This window comes from Leucoraja erinacea, chromosome 11 (genome assembly GCF_028641065.1).
Source record: "Leucoraja erinacea ecotype New England chromosome 11, Leri_hhj_1, whole genome shotgun sequence".
Classification (NCBI taxonomy): domain Eukaryota; kingdom Metazoa; phylum Chordata; class Chondrichthyes; order Rajiformes; family Rajidae; genus Leucoraja; species Leucoraja erinaceus.
Window position 1 is genome coordinate 15,736,967 of NC_073387.1, and position 18,609 is coordinate 15,755,575.

At 43.8% G+C, this 18,609-nt stretch overlaps 1 protein-coding gene across 2 annotated transcripts in view; it reads right to left on the bottom strand.

Annotated features, from left to right (window-relative positions):
• Nucleotides 1-4,294: 4,294 nt before the first annotated feature.
• The window catches only part of LOC129701493 (uncharacterized), a 36,879-nt gene continuing 22,564 nt past the window's right edge, over nucleotides 4,295-18,609 (bottom strand). For both annotated transcript variants that reach the window (XM_055642718.1, XM_055642717.1), the window contains 6 exons: nucleotides 17,207-17,314; nucleotides 16,324-16,422; nucleotides 10,880-10,957; nucleotides 9,078-9,134; nucleotides 8,356-8,384; nucleotides 4,295-8,223 (listed from right to left, as the gene is read on the bottom strand). In XM_055642718.1, coding sequence (XP_055498693.1) covers nucleotides 8,155-8,223; nucleotides 8,356-8,384; nucleotides 9,078-9,134; nucleotides 10,880-10,957; nucleotides 16,324-16,422; nucleotides 17,207-17,314 — 440 coding nt within the window. In that variant the 3' untranslated portion in view covers nucleotides 4,295-8,154. The remainder of the gene's footprint in view (nucleotides 8,224-8,355; nucleotides 8,385-9,077; nucleotides 9,135-10,879; nucleotides 10,958-16,323; nucleotides 16,423-17,206; nucleotides 17,315-18,609) is intronic.

Below are 18,609 nucleotides of genomic sequence, written 5' to 3' on the forward strand. Positions count from 1 at the left end.
GGCCGATTGGGAAAGGGGGAGATGCAGCGAGACCTGGGCGTCATGATACACCAGTCATTGAAGGTAGGCATGCAGGTGGAGCAGGCAGTAAAGAAAGCGAATGGTATGTTAGCTTTCATTGCAAAAGGATTTGAGTATAGGAGCAGGGAGGTTCTACTGTAGTTGTACAGGGTCTTGGTGAGACCACACCTGGAGTATTGCGTACAGTTTTGGTCTCCAATTCTGAGGAAGGACATTATTGCCATAGAGGGAGTGCAGAGACGGTTCACCAGACTGATTCCTGGGATGTCAGGACTGTCTTATGAAGAAAGACTGGATAGACTTGGTTTATACTCTCTAGAATTTAGGAGATTGAGAGGGGATCTTATAGAAACTTACAAAATTCTTAAGGGGTCGGACAGGCTAGATGCAGGAAGATTGTTCCCGATGTTAGGGAAGTCCAGGACAAGGGGTGACAGCTTAAGGATAAGGGGGCAATCCTTTAAAACCGAGATGAGAAGAACTTTTTTTCACACAGAGAGTGGTGAATCTCTGGAACTCTCTGCCACAGAGGGTAGTTGAGGCCAGTTCATTGGCTATATTTAAGAGGGAGTTAGATGTGGCCCTTGTGGCTAAGGGGATCAGGGGGTATGGAGAGAAGGCAGGTACGGGATACTGAGTTGGATGATCAGCCATGATCATATTGAATGGCGGTGCAGGCTCGATGGGCCGAATGGCCTACTCCTGCATCTAATTTCTATGTTTCTATGTATTGTATGTATTGATACAAGGAGCAGTGAGGACAGTAGACATACTGCTAAGGAAAATGAAACCACAGATATCACTTAAAAAATGCATTGATAGATCATCTTGGATGGTCGATGGAATCAGGAAAGCAGAATGTGGAATTTTGTGAACATTATTCAGGCACACTGCTAGCAAAGATAGCTGCCTAGATGTGAATGTCTTCCGATTAGATACTCAACCTATTGAATGTGACTCTCCTCCATGGAGAGGCAACTTTTTTTCAGGTCGCCTCCCCCGTGGCCTAACATCGAGGATCGGCGCGGCCTTTCCCGGAGACGCGCCCGGAGCTTCAGCGGCGGGCGCAGCGTGGACTCTCGGCATGGAGCGGGTGAGCCCTCGCTGGGGCTCGCCGGAGGGGAGCGCTCGGTTTCCTTGGCCCAGGGTCCGCAGCGGTCTGCAGAACTCCAGCTGGTGCGGTGTCTACAGCCCGGGATCCCTCGTGGGGGACCCGGGGGAAGAAGAAGCTTCCACCGCCAGCCCCTGGCCAACTTCTACCGCGGGCGCGGTATGGACTTACCATCACCCCTGGAGGGGAACTTCGACCGGCGGCCATGCAGTCTGCGGTGCTTCCGGCTGCGGCACGGCAGGTACTTTAAAACTTTGACCGCCGGCCTGCGGCCTACACCAGCCTGAAGCCACGGTCTCTGGTTGGGAAGAGCCGATCCTGGACTCACCTTGACTTTGACTTTGTCCCTTACCATCTGGACACCCGCAGCAATAGCTGTGGAGGGTGGAGTTCCCGACCACGGGGGAAAATGGAGGAGGACTGTGCCTTCCACCACAGTGATGAATGCTATGGTGGATGTTTGTGTAAAATTTGTGTTGTGGTTTTGTGTTCTTTATTACTGTACCGCTGCTGGCAACCCAAATTCCACCGACCTTGGTTGTGTGGCAATTAAATTATATCAAATTATATCAATTCAATATGTAGATAAACTTTTAGCCTCTCCAGCATTATGGAAATACTATCCGTCTATACGTATTTTGTTCAGATACACAGCCAGGATGTTGGGGATTATGTTGATCAGATTTGAACACCTTTGTAAAATATTGGGGAATAGAACTATGAACACGCGTCTGCTTTAATCAGTGCAGTTGTACATGAGTTGCAACCTCGTATAAAACAAATGTCTTTGTAATTTGCATAAGATGGGAAACAACAAACAAATGCAGAGGATATGTTGCTTGATTAATAATATTGTCAGCGCCAGGCTGAACAACAGCAGCAGAGACTCAGCGAGAAGTATCCTGGTAGAAACATCTTACTCTGAAGGTGTTTGGACCCAAAGTGAAGGATGTTTGGAAAGGGAATTGGAAGAGCTGGGTCACTATGCATGGGCAAGCAAAATAAATGTGTTTTTTAATTGTGGCAGGCACGGGTTATTGATAGGGGAAAATTAGCCATGATCGCAATGAATGGCGGTGCTGGCTCAAAGGGCCGAATGGTCTCCTCCTGCACCTATTTTCTATGTTTCAGCGACCTTCAAGCTCGAGGGCACTCGCCTGAAAAACCTTGAGCTGGATGGACCGTCAGCGATGAAACCGCGAACTGGATCGGACACACACACACACACACACACACACACACACACACACACACACACACACACACACACACACACACACACACACACACACACACACACACACACACACACACACACACACACACACACACACACACACACACACACACACACACACACACACACACAGCAAAGGCGAGGGCCAGGGAGCACTGTCTGAAATTCACACCCACGATGAACAGGAATGTAAACGGCGGCTGCACGGTATACGGTAAGTCCTTTAGAGAGAGCGCGGGGGGGGGGGGGGGGGGGGGGGGGGGGGGGTAGAAAACAGAGGGGGAAAGAAGGGGGGAGAAGGAGTTGAGACTTTTCTCCCCCAATGTTTACTCGCGGAAACATTTTCAACATGCTGAAAAATCTTCCTCGACCAAACTGAGGCCGTGAGTATGCGAGAACTTCCCTCGAGCATGAAGGAGAGTTTCAGTGACCTCATAAGACCGCCTAGGATCACGTGTCAACCATGCTGCGAGTTTGAATCAAGAGCAAACTCTTCTAAACTCACAGATTATGTTGTCGCAGTGGGACAGCCCCTTGAGGTTGCAGCCCCTGTCCATCATCTAAAGGAGCTGTTCCTTGCCTTCTGGCTGCACTTCACACACACCGTACTCATCATTGGATAATCTGTGCATAGGGGAGAGTGGAGGGATGAAGATGTCCAGGTTGGGTTGCTCCTGGGCCTGGCCAAGCTGGCCATCCGCGGGTCACGGTGCCCGGTGCAAGAGGGTTCTGGGGTTACGTCTATGCCTGGGTGGTAGTAGAGAGGGGCTACGCGCTGTCCACAGGCACCCTGGGGGATTTCCGGGACTGTTTGGCACCACATAGGATGGAAGTCATCCTCAATAAGGATTGTAATATAGTCGTGTAGGTTGTTTAACTTGTATTATGGTGGTGGGTTTTGTTTACTGTAAATATTACTGTTAATAAATTTAAAAAAATCACTGAGGGCATGTTAAGTACTATTGTGTGTGGGTTAGAGGCAAGTTTATTAGGGCAGGGGGTTTGAGTTATCTCACACATTGTATCCCTGAGCAGCCAATACAAAGCTATAATAATTCATTGGAACAATGGAAGGTGTAAAGCTGTGCTGCCTGGGCTTGCACAGGCAGATTACACAGCGGCACAGTGATGAAGTTGAGAGAGCTGCTGCCTCACAACGCCCGAGAACCGGCTCCGATCCTGACCTTGAGTGCTGTCTATGTGGGGGTTGCACATTCTCCCTGTGTCTATATGGGTTTCCTACATCTGCTCCAGCTCTGCAACTGGTGTGAACGAGTGATCGACGTTTCCATGCTGAATCTTTCAATCAATTAATCGGGCTGCGATCCCCAACGCTTTCCTTTGCATCAAATTCACTGGAGGAGATAAATCAATTATAGGTACTATCATCAAGTCCATGCAAAGAGCTTTCAGTCTCCATTGAAATTCTCTGTTGGATATTGACTCTTCTGACAGCACAGTGACTCGCTGCACAGTGTCTGACTGCAGAATAAATTCAGTTGAGTACAATCTTGGAGCTTAACGATTGAGATGTTTATCGATGAAGTTAAACTGTAGAGTTTATAATAATTGGAGATGCTTTAGGTTTTACTCAGAGAGGCATATTATGTCATCTAGGACCAATGCCCAATATCAGATCGTTCACTTTACTGGGACATCTGCAGCCTTCGACTATAACCAAATCCCAAACTCTGTGTGACCCCATGCTCTGTGCATGGCCTGCAATCACCCCTCCCCAACCCCCTAACCCAGCTGGAAGGCTCAGGGCACGAATGATGCGGAAAATAGAAGCTGATTGAGGGAAAAGCAGGAAACAATGGTACCTAGTGCATGGGGTCTTAAATCTGCCGAGCAGAACCTGTTGTCATTGGGTGTGACAAAGAGACTTAACATGGGGAGGGCAGTAGATGTTGGCTACATGGTCAAGGGGGTCAATTCCCCCCTATATTTCACCAATCAGCAACAAACTAGTGGCAATCTGCAATGATCATTGAACCCATTGACCTGTATGTCTTTGGGATGTGGGGGTGTGCATAAACTCCACACTGACAGTGTCTGGGGGTCAGGATTGAGCCTGAGTCACTGATGCTGTGCGGCAGTGATACTACCAGCTGCGGCACTGTGCTGTTCAATTCTCTTCTTCTCAGGAACTCCCTTATGATTAAGCGAGACTTGCGTCCATTCCAGTTATGCGAATTCTGAGGTAGCCGCTTACGCCAATGTTGGAACCATAGACCTTTCCATGGATGGGGCAGGAAGTGCCCGACAAGGCGGGCAGGTCAATGGGTAGATTGTGAGGTGGTGTTCTCCTCCCACTGCTTAAGCAGAATGTTGTCTGTTTCCAATGTGTGGATTAGAGTGCCCCAATACAATGCCAAATGCTTGTTCTTTTTTTGAAGCAGTCATGGACCAGAGATTCCCAGGGGTCAGTGAGGAGGTTATATTACCTCAAGCAGGATTAAGCACACCTGTGATGGTTTTCCTTTTGATTAAAGGGGCATTGGAGTGTCAGGAGGAAGAGTTACAGATCATATAAATCCGGCTTCTCAATGCTTTGAATAACCTCGGCATTCACAAGTATTTATTACAATGAAATAAACAATTCAAAATAAAATGATTAAGAATTTTAAAGAAAACAACATGCATAAAATCAGAGAATCTTTGAAGTAATTAAAACGCTGAGCAAAAGCAAATTGTTAAACTACAAAAAACTGGAGTAACTGGAGTGGGTCAGGGAGCATGTCTGAAGAAAAAAGAATAGGTGACGTTTTGGGTCCAGACTGTTCTTCAGAAACTTTACCTTGTTCTAACCTTTGTTCCTCACCTGAAGATTCCCTGATCAAGGGAATGGAACTGTGTAGCTGCTCCAAGCAGGGCTGGCCTTATGCCGATTTGACCGATTGCTCACAATTGGGCCCCACGCCTAAGCGGGGCCCCGCACTAATGTTCCGTATTTCGTATGGAAATACGAATTCTCTTTGTTAAATAAAGAATTTTTTTAATTCGCCATCCGGATTCTTTTTAAACGAACATGTATAACAACCGCTGCACGGCCATCAGACACAAACGATTTGTTAACTGGTACTGTTAGCACTTCTTAACAGCAAGTAGTTAACACCTTGTTATGCAATGTCATCAATTTGCATCCATCCGCATTCCTCAGTAAATGTTATTGTGTTTTGAACAAGTATTAATGACGCCATGTGCCTTTGAATAAAATTCACGCGGCGTCATTAATACTTGTTTAAAACACAATGACATTTACTGAGGAATGTAGATCGATGACACGTTGAGAATTTCATTAAGCTCACCATCATGAGTGAGGGCCCTGGACCGCAAGAAGAGGCTTCTTCCTGGTGTGCAGGTTAGTCATTCTCCTACCGACTCACACTGTGTCTCTCTGTGTTTTGCTCCCTCCCTCTCTCTCTCCCCCACTCCCCATCTTGTGTCCATGAGCTGGTTTGAAAGAGCAGGAACATTGCAATATGACACTCACATTGCATTATTGAGCTACCACCAGGAAACTGGTGAAGACCGTAGGATGTGATTGGTGTAATCCGAGTTCAGATGAAATATCAAGTGCTTAATTGTCACATGCACCAAATGCATAACAATTAACTTCTTACTTGCTGGTCTTCAGTAAATGAATGCAACAACACAATAAATCAATATACAGCATATAACAAGGCAATGGGTTTAAAACAGGAGCTCAAGGCAATACAGCTTCTGCTTTTGCTGGAGCCACAATTGGTGGAACTGAATCTAAATCACAGACCGTTATTCTTTCAGTATTAACTGTGACAGATGATGCAGACCACAAATGATTCACCTGTTCTAAGATCAGTCATGGAGTCTCTGTGGCCTCCGACACAAAGCTCCGACAGGCAGCAGAAATCCTGGATATGGCACCCATCAGCAGATTTACTTGATATTCTGTGAATCAATTCGCTCCCTTGGCTTTTATGTTCCTGGGAATTGAATACGAGTTGGTATGATCACTCCTCATAATTTTACTATGGTCCCAATAATATACTGATGAATCTGGTCATCATTGGTCATAAACAATACAGATGCTTTCTGGTTATAGAACACAAAGTGCTGAAGTATCTCAGTGGGTCAGGCTGCATCACTGTAGGTTATGGAGAGGCAATGTTTCATGTCATGACTTTGCATTTTGGATCCCAAAATGTTGCCTATCCATGTCCTCCAGAGAGTTTGCCTAATCCACTGAGTCCCAGCACTTTTTGTTCTACGCAAGATTTCTGCATCTGTAGTTCCTTGTGCCCCTTGGCAGGTTGTGTTGCCCAGAATGGCACATCATCTTACAACTGGGGTCTAACCAGGACTTGTCCACATTTTCTGGCATTTCACTTACCTGGGGTAATAACCATCTGCTACAGTTTTGGCATCTCCCTCTAATGACTCTCACAACTACATGTTGCCATTGTTACTATTCATTACCCCTTCAATCTTTTAAAAAGAAATGTCAGCACTTCTTAACTTTCTGATTTCAAATTATGTTTTCAATATTACACAAATAGAACTGCCCAGAATTCCCTTCAATGTATTCTGATAGCAGAAGTTTTATTTTAAGTTATCAGAGCAAACATAAAACAGTGGAGGCTACTAATCAAGCATCTGCACAAAACAGGAAGGATCAGTTGGTGTGAGCCAATTTTCACTTCTGCTGCAAAATGTTGTTTGTGACAAGCATACAGAAGTTCACTATACAAGAAAGAGGAGACACAGGGCATGATCCAAGTCATAAGATATTAAGAGTAATGGCCCACTGCAGTTGTGAGGAGTATTATCTTGCACAAGAAAATGCTTTTTTACATCTGAAATTGACACCTAAATGTGGGAACTGGTATATTCTCCCGTTGATTTTTAAGTTAAACATAATCACTTTCTAAGCTTTCAAATTAGTTATGGATCCTGTTCCTCATTAAGATCCATTCTGGTCCATGCTCCATCTTATAGAACCCACTCCTTTTATCTTCTGCCTGTAAATTCTTATTATTCCCCAAATAGTGTGTTTGGTAATACATCATGGGCTCCATCTTCAAAATGCATTGTATTTACTCAGTAGAGCCACTGTGGCAGCATCTTCCAAACTTACAGCATCAAACAACAAGGGTTTTAGCCACACTGGGTGATATCTTCACCAACTGCAGGACCCCCTCCAAGTCGTACAGCATCCTAATGAGCAATGATGATGACTGAGATTGCAGAGAGTTATGAACGCAGCCCATTCCACCACACAAAACAGCCTCACCCCCATTGACTCTATCTATACTTCATACTGGCTTGGCAAAGCTGGCAACATAATCAAGGACCACCTATACCTCTGTTATTCTCTTATCGCCACGCTGCTCTTATGCTCAAGATACAAAAGCTTGAAAGTCCATACACCAGATTCAAGAATAGCATCTTCCCCACTGTTATCAGACACTTGGATCAACCTCATGCATGCCAGTGATTAATGCCCAACCTTCCAATCTGCCTTCTTGCAATCCTTGTACATTGTTTATCTGATCTTGCTCTGTCCAGTTTTACAGAACATCTGCAGAAGCAAAAAAGAAAAGCTGAAATTGTATTCAAAGAAGTGATTCTTCTTTGTAAGTTACTATTTAGAAGTTATGATGAATGTGATGATTTTGTTAACTCTGGGGAAGTACATTCGTGAAAGTATGTAGAAATTATTAAGTAAAAAAATCGATTCCAAAAATTGCAACTTTGCACTTGTCAAAGTCCAAGTCATAAATTTCCACTCTCTTCAGAGTATTCATGTTTTTGTGTTTGTTATTTGAGCATAGATGACAGATGCCTCATCTTCCTTTGAAGCAACAAGGTTCTGAAAGAGAAAGAAATACCAATTGTATTTAAGACATTTGCTGTTGTCGCTGTTTAGATCAGTAAACAGATTCCAAATTTAATATATACGTGTACGATCTGGGATTTCATCAACAAGAATCAATATACTTACAGTGTCTGATGCTTGATTATCGCTGCTGCCTGTAATAAATGCAAACATCACAATTAAAATATGACACTGGTGGATTATGTTGACAAAGAAAACGACAAATGGAATATAAAAGTCTAAAGTTTACTATATTTTGCTCTTCCTGACAATAGATCAATAAGCCATTGAATTCCAGAAAACTCATCTGTATCTGTATGCTCATACCTCTGCATTTACAGTGAGCTGCAGGAATGGTCAGCATGAACAAGACATCTTTGTAATTCGAGGAGGATTGTGCTTATCACTTCTAGCTCAGCCAGGAGTTGTGCAGAAGAGTGTTCTTCAGAATGCATAAATGGTGTCTCGGTTTCACTTCTGATCACCAACGACAATGCATAATAGTGCTGTAACAGCAGCCTGGATGTCACTGGTTGGATCTCTGGAGTGGCTATTGTACCTATTCAGAGTAGGCTAGGGGACCAGAACCAACTTAGAGTAGGTTAGCGGACCAGAACACATTTGGAGAAGGCTGGGGAGGCTGAACCCACCCAGAGAAGATTAGGCTCCTAACTGAGCCTCAGCTGACTGTCCCGCTTCATGTCGATGGGCAGAGTGAGGGGTTTTATCCCAGGAATGCCCGACGCTGTTGTAAGGTGGCCAAAGACAGCAGGGTATCAGACTACTCAGTGCCAATAGTCCTCACTGTGACAAAAGATTAAAAAAATATTTAAATAAAGCTATTTTACCACCAGATGCTTTTGGCTGGAAGGAGATGGATCCATAATGAATATCTTCCTCTGCATCTGTGGAAATAAGTTGGAAACAAATAATTTATTTGTATTTGAAAAAGGATGAAGTCAATGCAGGGTCATGATACGAAACGCTGACCATCGCTTTCCCTCCATAGATGCTGCTCGACCCATAGAGTACTTCCAGCAGTTTGAAAAAAACCCTCCATGAAAAGTCACATCTCTTAACCTCCTTGTTTTGATCTTCCTGGGATGGTGGAAATTATGAAGAGAATTTGTGTTAATTTGGATTGTGAAGTTTAGAAGAATGACAACGGTTCTCATGGAAACATAGAAAATTCCAACAGGTAGACAAGTCTTGATGGAGGAAAGATGTTCCCTGTTGGGGGAGACCATGGCCAGGGGTAAAGGTTTAAGACATGAGACAATAAGGATTAAGATGATGAGAAAAAATAAACTGTGAAATTCTCTACCATAGATTTGGCTGGAGCCAAATCATTCAGTATATTTTAGGAGTTAGTCAAATTAAGTCGTTAAATTTATTGACAGATACACAACAATGGCGAGGCAAAGGAACAATGATAATTTTGCCTGCAGCAGCATCAGAGGCACAACACCTAAATGAAGCATAAATTACAAAGACCACTGGTTAGTGGAAAAAAAGACTGCAAAACACAAATTAGAGAGCAATTAAATGCTGCCGCACCCGCTGAGTTTCTCCAGCACTTTTGTCTGTTTCGGTTTTCAATTGGCTGTTCCTTCTTGAATACTTAGAGACCAGTCATATGTGGACTAAGTTCAAGGAATTTGGGGAGATATGATCAGCTGAGGTTCAGTTTAGTTTATTGTCATGTGTGCCGAGGTTCAGTGAAAAGCTTTTGTTGCACCAGCAGAAAGACAATATATGAATACAACCAATCCCTTTGCAGTGGAATACAATTGGTCCATACTGTGGAACAAGGTAACCAATTTATATTTTTCTCATTAAAACATGAGCAATGGCTGATTTATTGAAAGGTTCCTTCAGATTTTTCAAGAAAGATTACTCTGTTGTTCACCTGATTCATCAGAAATGTGGTCTAAATTCTGGCAAAAACAATACTGTCTAACATAGAAACAAAGAACTGCAGATGCTGGTTAATACACAAAGGGACACAAAGTGCTAGAGTACATCTGCAGGTCAGGCAGCATCTCTGGAGGACATGTATAGGTGATGTTTCGGGTCGTGACCCTTCTTCAGACTCAAAAGAAGGGTCTCGATCCGAAACATCACCTATCCACCATCTATTAATGATGCTCAAACCAAGCTGAAATGTTGATGTTATTTTCACTTTTGAACAAAGTCTGAACTACTGGCAAAGTGAATTGGAGGCATTTAATGCCAGATGATATTTTGTGAAAGGGATGGTGAATTTTGAAAGGGTAAGTGTTGTCCATTCTTTACAGAGCTGCTAACCAAGCTGTTAATCAAATAAAATAATAAAATCAGGATCAACAGTAAATTAGGAGTGTGAATATGTTGTTCATGGTGATGTCTCAACATTCATGGGTTTACCATGATAGTCCAGTGAAAATTAGTCAATTAACCAATGCAGAGTAAGACCTGCAGTTGGATGAGGAAGTTTGGGGCTAAGGGGTGAATTGACACAAGAGAGACTGTTGCATTGATCAATTAGTTTGTGTGCTTGCGATTTCCTTCCTCACATTCTTGTTAGAAAACTGTGAAATGTGAAATAGGTTGCTTCATCAAATACAAGACCTCTACAACTAGAGATTCATTGACTGAGTCATCTATTTACCTTCTTGCTTTGTCTTCCTACTCACAGACATATATTCAGCAACACGGCTCATCTCAGGTACTGGGGTCTCATTAATTTCTGGAAAATAAGTATTATTTTCTGATTAAGACTTTAATCCAGCTTGATTTTAAAGAAGCTGCAATCCAGTGTTTAAACAGTAACCCATTAATAATCAGATACACCAGAATGACCAGGAACATGGTTTCAGATGTGTCAGAGACATTTAATGGTGGGATAAGACCATGTGTATAAAATCAGAGTTCATAGAAACAGTGTTTCCTAAATTACGACCATATTAGGATGGTACACAAGGCAAAGTTTTCACTTTATCTTAAGTGCAGGAGACAATAATAAACCAATGAATGTCAACTTCATTGTGAAAGTGCCGGCACATTTCCCAGTCTAGAATTCCAATAGCTCAGAATGAATGAACTTCAACAGGTTTTATCTGGGCAAATGTGACACGTCCTAACCATAGTAGGCTTAGTCCTGGCTATTGTTCATTGAAGATCTTCAGTAAAATGTTTGTGATCCTGTGGGTACTATTATCTGGCATTTCAGAGAGAGGGCCTGAGGGGCAGCACTGACAGGAAGGCTGGCTGAGTGTAGTGGTAGGACCCAGTTGCAGACGGGTAGTTGGAGCATCAGCATTGAGCATGGCCAGGCCAATATACAGATATTGTGGGCCAAAGGGCCTGTTCCTATGTTGTACTGTTCCATATTCCACATCTCTCTGTTGTCTTGAAAATCTCCGGCGAGGATAGAGCTCAGAGTAAAGTATCTGTGTTGGGACTTTAACGTCAGCCAATGTGCCCATCCCCTAAAGATTCCAAGCCCTCTTCATAAATGTTATTGTCAGAAGGTTGTGTTGTACAAGGAGGACCTTGGACTTCCATTCCTCATGGGAAGGCTAATTCTTGAATTTGTATCTGAAATTAGATCATTTTAGGGCTCTTGGGCGAGGATGGGGAAGTGACATTTAATTGCTCTTAAACAGAGCTGGTTATGACTCAATTAGCCAGATTGCCTCATTCTTTACTGTAAGCATTCTGTGATTCTGGGATTTGCTGATGTCTCAGCGAAAGAGAATCATGTAAAAACTTGCTCCCATGCACCACAGCTATACAACTGAGGTTGCATTGACTGCAGCTCCTCTGGAGAGGTGCTGACGGTTAAAGAGGAGCATTGCTCCTGTAGATGAACAGACAAGCCTGTTGGAGGCGAGGTGTAACGTTGCACTGAGAAATAATGAGAATAGGGTTAGAGTGGACACAACATTACTTGATCTCAATCTGCACTCTGATAGAGTCTGTAGTGGACCCATTGCTTGGATTTTACTTTGGAGTCACGTGAGTGACTACATGAAGAAGCCCGCTAGGACGCATGCATGTCATTGCGCCACATGCATTCCGAAATGTCAGACGCGGTGGAAGGACGTTCCCCCGCGGCGGCAATTTAAAAAGCCGCTATTGCAGGTAAGGTTTTTACTCTGCGGTCTTTTGCCTTTTTGCCCACTACAGACAGAGAATGGAGAAAGGGAAAAAGACAACGAGGGCTGTGACGAAGCTGGTCAGGGAGGACCGCGGAGCAGCGGACAGCCGGCAAAAGCAGCCGTCGGCACTAAGATCACCCGTAGTGGGATCAGCTGTGCCCTATGTAGCCGCCGCGCCGGCCAAATCAACACGGCTGAGCGGCAAGGCAAAACACAAAACAAACAGAGTCGTGGACTCGGAGGAGTCCGACTCTGATACACCACGGGAGGCCAACGACTGAGAATGCTGGACCCCTATGGAACGGTGTTTGGAGCATCTGCTCCAGCGTGACCGGCTCCGGGATTTGGAGTCAGGCCACTGTGGGCCCTATATCAAACCCACAGCAGTACCTTTCCAAGGGCTGCATAGTGTCTCCACCTTATCGGAGGGGAGCACTTCAAGTCAGTTCTGGGCTGACTTGGAAGAGGGGTCCGCGGAAAAACATACAAGTGTGCATGGCGTGCAAGAAAAAGAAAACTTGCTGGATATGGTGGCAAATTTCATACAGCCAGAACAAACTGGGGCAAATCTGGAGCCAAAGCTTGCTGCCAGCATTGACTATATGTCACTGAACCAGCTATAAGAACAGGCTGTAGTGGATACGACAGGAAGACATATGGCACCAGGCAACTGCATTTCCCTAAACGTCCCAATTATTAACAGCTGCATCTGGAAACATATCGGACCAGGGGTCAGAAGTATGGACGTGAAACTTCAAAAAGTCCTAAAATTGCTGACTGCAGGAATAACGGCAATTGCCCGCACTGTGGACGACAGGGTTATGTCCCAAGATCAACAGGACGCGCTGGCACTGTTCTGCAATACGCAGCATGAATTAAACAGCATCAGAAAAAGTGCCATACAGCCGACACTTAATCCTAAATTCGCGGGACTGTGTAAACCTGGAGCCACCAAACCATCCATTCTCCTGTTCGGAGGCAACTTGTTGAAGCAGGTAAAGGAGCTAGACGAAGAAGCAAAAACTTTGGGGTTAATAAAAGGAACAACCCACCCTGCAAAAACCCACCACAGCCTATGACTGCACCCCTACGCACCCACCAGCGGAACTGGTGAGAGCTCGAGGGCACGGCACTCCAAACATGAGTCTTTTTTAGGCCATGGCCCAGGCTGGCCTTCCTGGAAAATGCGGGGAACCCCAACAACACCAGCAACCAACCCGAAAAACCAAGCACCAGCACAACAGCAACGGAAGAACTTTAGGAAGAAATAGTCCTGCCACTGGTAGCAATGGAGGTAGGTGGGTCTGGTTCCCCAAATAATATGGGAAGCATGGAGGTTGGGGGAAGACTATACTGGTTTTTGAATGCATGGAGCATGCTAACCACCAATACTTACATCTTAAGCAGTATCCAGGGATATACCATAGAGTTTATACAGCCCTCCAGTTCAACATAAACCAAGCCAAAAGTTTGTGCTCTCTGATAAGGAAAAAACAGAAGCATAAGCTGAACTGGAGCGGCTTTACATAAAAGGTGTAATTGAGCTAATGCGACATGAACCATTAGAATTCGTGTCCAATATATTTACCAAAACCAAAAAAGATGGTGGTTGTCGCATCATCATAGGTCTAACAAAAGACCTTTGTACAATATATTCACTTTAAAATGGAAACCTTTGTTACTGCTAAACAACTAATTTCAAAGGGTACTTCATGGCTAGCATCGATTTAAAAGATGCTTACTATTCAGTACCCATACGAGGTGACCACAGATGTTACTTAAAATTCAACAGGATGGGACAATCTGACAATATAAAGCACTGCCAAATGGGCTAACATCAGCCCCCAGGCTGTTCACAAAAATCTTGAAACCAGCCCTAGCGTTTCTACGGAAACGCCAACACATGATTATGGCATATTTAGATGACATACTCATTGTGGGCATAACTTTGGAATTGGCCATACCAACTGTAACAGCCACAAAACAGTTGTTTGAACAACTGGGATTTATCATCCAGCCAGTTAAATCTAAACTAACACTGTCCACTACTATGGACTACTTGGGACTATGTGACCATTGATTCAGTTCACATGACAGTGACACTACCTAAGGAAAAGGCCAGAGAAATAATAGAGGTATGCAGTAACCTCATTGACATCAGAAACCCATCCATCAGATTGGTAGCTAAAGTAATTGGTAAAATGGTGGCTGCTTTCCCAGCCATACAATTTGGACCCCTACATTACCAAAACTTACAGAGAGCCAAAATTCAAGCTCTAAAAATTAATGCAGGTCACTTTGACAGACCCATGGGACTACCAATCCAAGCCAAAACGGAACTAAAATGGTGGGGGTTTGTGTTTTCCCTACACAGACTAACGTTAAAAACAGTCATGTTAATGGCATTGGTCATGGCACAGAGGGTTCAGTCACTGCACAAACTCAGACTGGACAACATGACCTCCTCACCTGACGATATTACGTTCCATATTTACGAACTAGTAAAACAGAACAGACAGGGATCAGCAGGCCTCAATATCCAATTTAGGTCATTCCCTGCAGATGACCGCCTCTATATAGTTAAACATCTATCACTATACATGGAGAAAACAAAAATCCTAAGAGGCAATGAGAAGGGACTGCTGATCAGCCATAAAAAAACGCACAAAAAAGTGACGGTCCAGACGATCTCGAGATGGCTGAAACAGGTACTGACGCAGGCTGGGGTGGATACTAACGTGGTCAAATCTCATTCCACCAGGGCTGCAGCTACATCAGCAGCAGTACAACTGGATGTGCCCATGGACCAAGTCCTCGAAGCAGCAGGATGGACAGGGGAAAGAACTTTCCAGTTATTTTATAATAAGCCAGTGAGGAAAACTGGAACATTTGCAGAAAAAATTTTAAATTCTGTAAATTAATTAAAAACCCATAAATGGGGTTATAATTTGTGTTAATAAATTTTATGATTTCAATAACGAATCATGTGCAATTATGTTAACACTATTCCTCCCACAGTCAAGGCAGACGTGTGCATGGACTCGTTTCCACGGCATGAAATCACAGAGCTTTGAAATCTTCACGTAGTCACTCACGTGACTCCGAAGTAAAATAGTAAGATTAAACAAGAACTTACCAGTTTGAAGTTTGATCTGTATTTTATTCAATTTATTAGGAGTTACGATGAGGGATTACGTGCCCTCCGCTCCCACCCTGATCATATACTTAACTGGTACCTCTTCTCTAATCTTACTATGTTTAGTCATTACAGTTATCTGTGAATTCACACCGCTGCTTTGAAGAATGACACGCATGCGTCCTAGCGGGCTTCTTCACGTAATCCCTCATCATAACTCCTCATAAAATACAGATCAAACTTCAAACTGGTAAGTTCTCGTTTAATCTTACTATTTATGACGTCTGCTTTTATGCTGCAGATGGAAAATTGAGACAAATTTTGTAAAGCTGCTAAATTTGAGATGGGTTCCCTACAATTGCCTTCATTTGGCAGAATCAATGGTGAGAAAAGCCACACACATTGGCTAATGTTTCTCCCTGCATTTTGCTGCACTGTTCTCAGGAGCCACCTCAATTAAAGCTCAACCAGCTTCACATGACATATAATGTCATCTGGATGTCGGATACCAACCTCTGGGACAGGCACGTTACCCCGAGTTCTGTCTTGGTGGGTAAGCGTTTGATGGCACAATTGTGATCTTAGGGTCGTGCGTGATCAGACCATCGCATGCTCTCAGTTTAGGAATGTTCCTCATTTATAAGACCAACAATTGTAAAGAAGGACTATGCAGGAGATTTGTTTGTAACAAAATAAAATCACAATTCTTCTACATTTTAAATGTACTTTTAAATTACTAATGGCAGAAAGAATAGGAATGAGAAAATGGACACAAATATTATGAATTTTCTCTTATGCTTCTTGTTTTCACATTACCTGCCATCTGCTGAATTTCATCAGGGTTGCCATAAAGGTGAGATTCGCCTTCTGTTTTTCTTTTTGATCGTGGAGCTTTCTGACTTTGATTGCCTAAAGCTGTTCAGAAAGAGGACACCATTTAAATTGTTTTCACCTTTTATAAAGTCAAAGAGTCATAGAACCGGGTCCTTTAGCTCAACTAGTCTATACAATCCAAGCTGCCCCATCCAAGCTAGTCCCGGTTGCCTGCAATTGCCTGCTAGTCCCGGTTGCCTGCAAGTTAATATAAACATCCACTTCAGCTGATTCTCCACATTCTTCACTGTGATGGGAGGCAATAAGTCTAATCTTCTTTACTCTTTATTCTCCCGCGGTCGGGGCAGTCGAACCATTCGCAGTCAGGGCGATAGAAGCTCCTGCAGCCGACGATTGAAGCCTCCAGGTCAGGGTGGTCGAAGCTCCTGCAGCTTGGAGCTCCCGAAGTCAATCCCTAACCAAGGGACCGTGAGCTCCACGATGTTATATCCGCAGGCTCCATGGTTGGAGCTCCCAAAGTCAATCCCGCACAGGGACCACCAGCACCTCGATGTTAGGCCACAGTGCAGATGGAGATACGATACAGAAAAAAAAAAAAAGCATCTTCATCGCGGTAACTGCATCAGATAACTGCAGAAAAGCACCTAATGTCATTAAGCATTCTCCGCATGGCAACACAGGTAGACAGGACAATCCACATTGCATAAATAATGTTTTAAAGACCACAAAAGGTCTGAAATCAATTTCTCAATAACATAGGTACAAACCCAAATATATTGTTCTTTTCTCCTTGTAACAAAGGTAACATTGTCATTGATAATTTGGGGGATCTGTGCTGCATTCAGGATGTCTTCATGTACTTTACCTGTAGGCTTGCGTTTTCTTTGACAGAACACCACTGCCAGTATAATGATGAGGAGAACAGCCAGACTCCCGATAATTACAACAATGGTGAATATAATGGTGTAATTCTCTGTCAAAATAATAAACACAGAGTTCACATTTGTAGAATAAATGGACATCATTCAATAGCTCCTCCAATGACCAGGCATTAACCACACTGACTAATTTTGATCAGAAGTCTTGAGTTTAACTTGTGTAAGTTATTGGGGCAAATCCTCCAAAATTATGGAAGAACTCGGATAAGGACATGGATATTTTAAAAAGACAGATTTGCTGGCTGCAACGGAAAAAACCCCAATCTACAGAAAGATTCAAACCTGACTGGCCTGTGGATTTGGGCATCACACAACTATGCGAATGATGTGGACAGGAAGGGCTGAGACAGAGATAATGAGATCATCTTGGATAAACAAAGGAAGGAACCAGCCTCAGCAGACGGTGGTAAACAGGCCAGCCCAAGCTCAATCACCATCTTGGACGACCCATCCATCGAGACAATAGGAGCCCATCCAGGCGATGGGATAATGATCAGGCTAAGGGATCATGACATCAGCAAACCCCTTATCATCGGAAGCCTATTGTTCATGCCAGATCGAAACTGGGAATCATCAAAAGAACCCTTTTATCCAGAGGACCACCTGGGGGTTTCAAAGGAAGCTCAGGTATAAAACAGGAGTCAAGCCAGAACTCTTTCTCTCTTTCTGCTCTGCTGGTCGGCTCGTGAGCCCAACTATAAGTCTCTCTTTCTGCTCTGCTGGACGGCTCATGAGCCCAACTGTAAGTACCCCAGTGACCTGGTGAAATTCCCGAAATAGGATAGATGTTGAGAAGATAAAGGGAAAGGGGGGTAAAATTGTGTAAAGTAAGTTTTACGACGTGCCCGATAGTTTTCCGTCCATAGTCTTAGTTTAAAGCATAAGTTTAGCCACATATTATGTAGTGTTGGTGAGATTCGATTTCTTATTGTTTAATAAAGCCCGTAAATTTTAGACTTGCTTTGAGTCCATCTTGGTTTCTGTTTTCCCTCATCAGCACACTGGTCAATTCAACCTTTTATCATATCCCACCATAATTCCGAGGTCTAGAACTAGGGGAATCCCTTTTGTTGTATTCTCTCTCTTGGAAACCGCTCGAGTGGAGTGGTTGCCGTTTGACCCTCCGACAAGGGAGAGAATAACTCGAGCAGTTGGGCCCGAAGTGAAATAAAAGGAAACGCAAAACCCCTACACTTGTGATCCAGATTAACTGAGACACAAAGAACTGAAGATGCTAGTTTAGCAATAAAAGTGTTGGAGAAACTCGGCTGGTTAGGCAGGTGACATTTCGGGTCACAGGCCTTTAGTCTGATGGAGGGTAGTGCGTTCG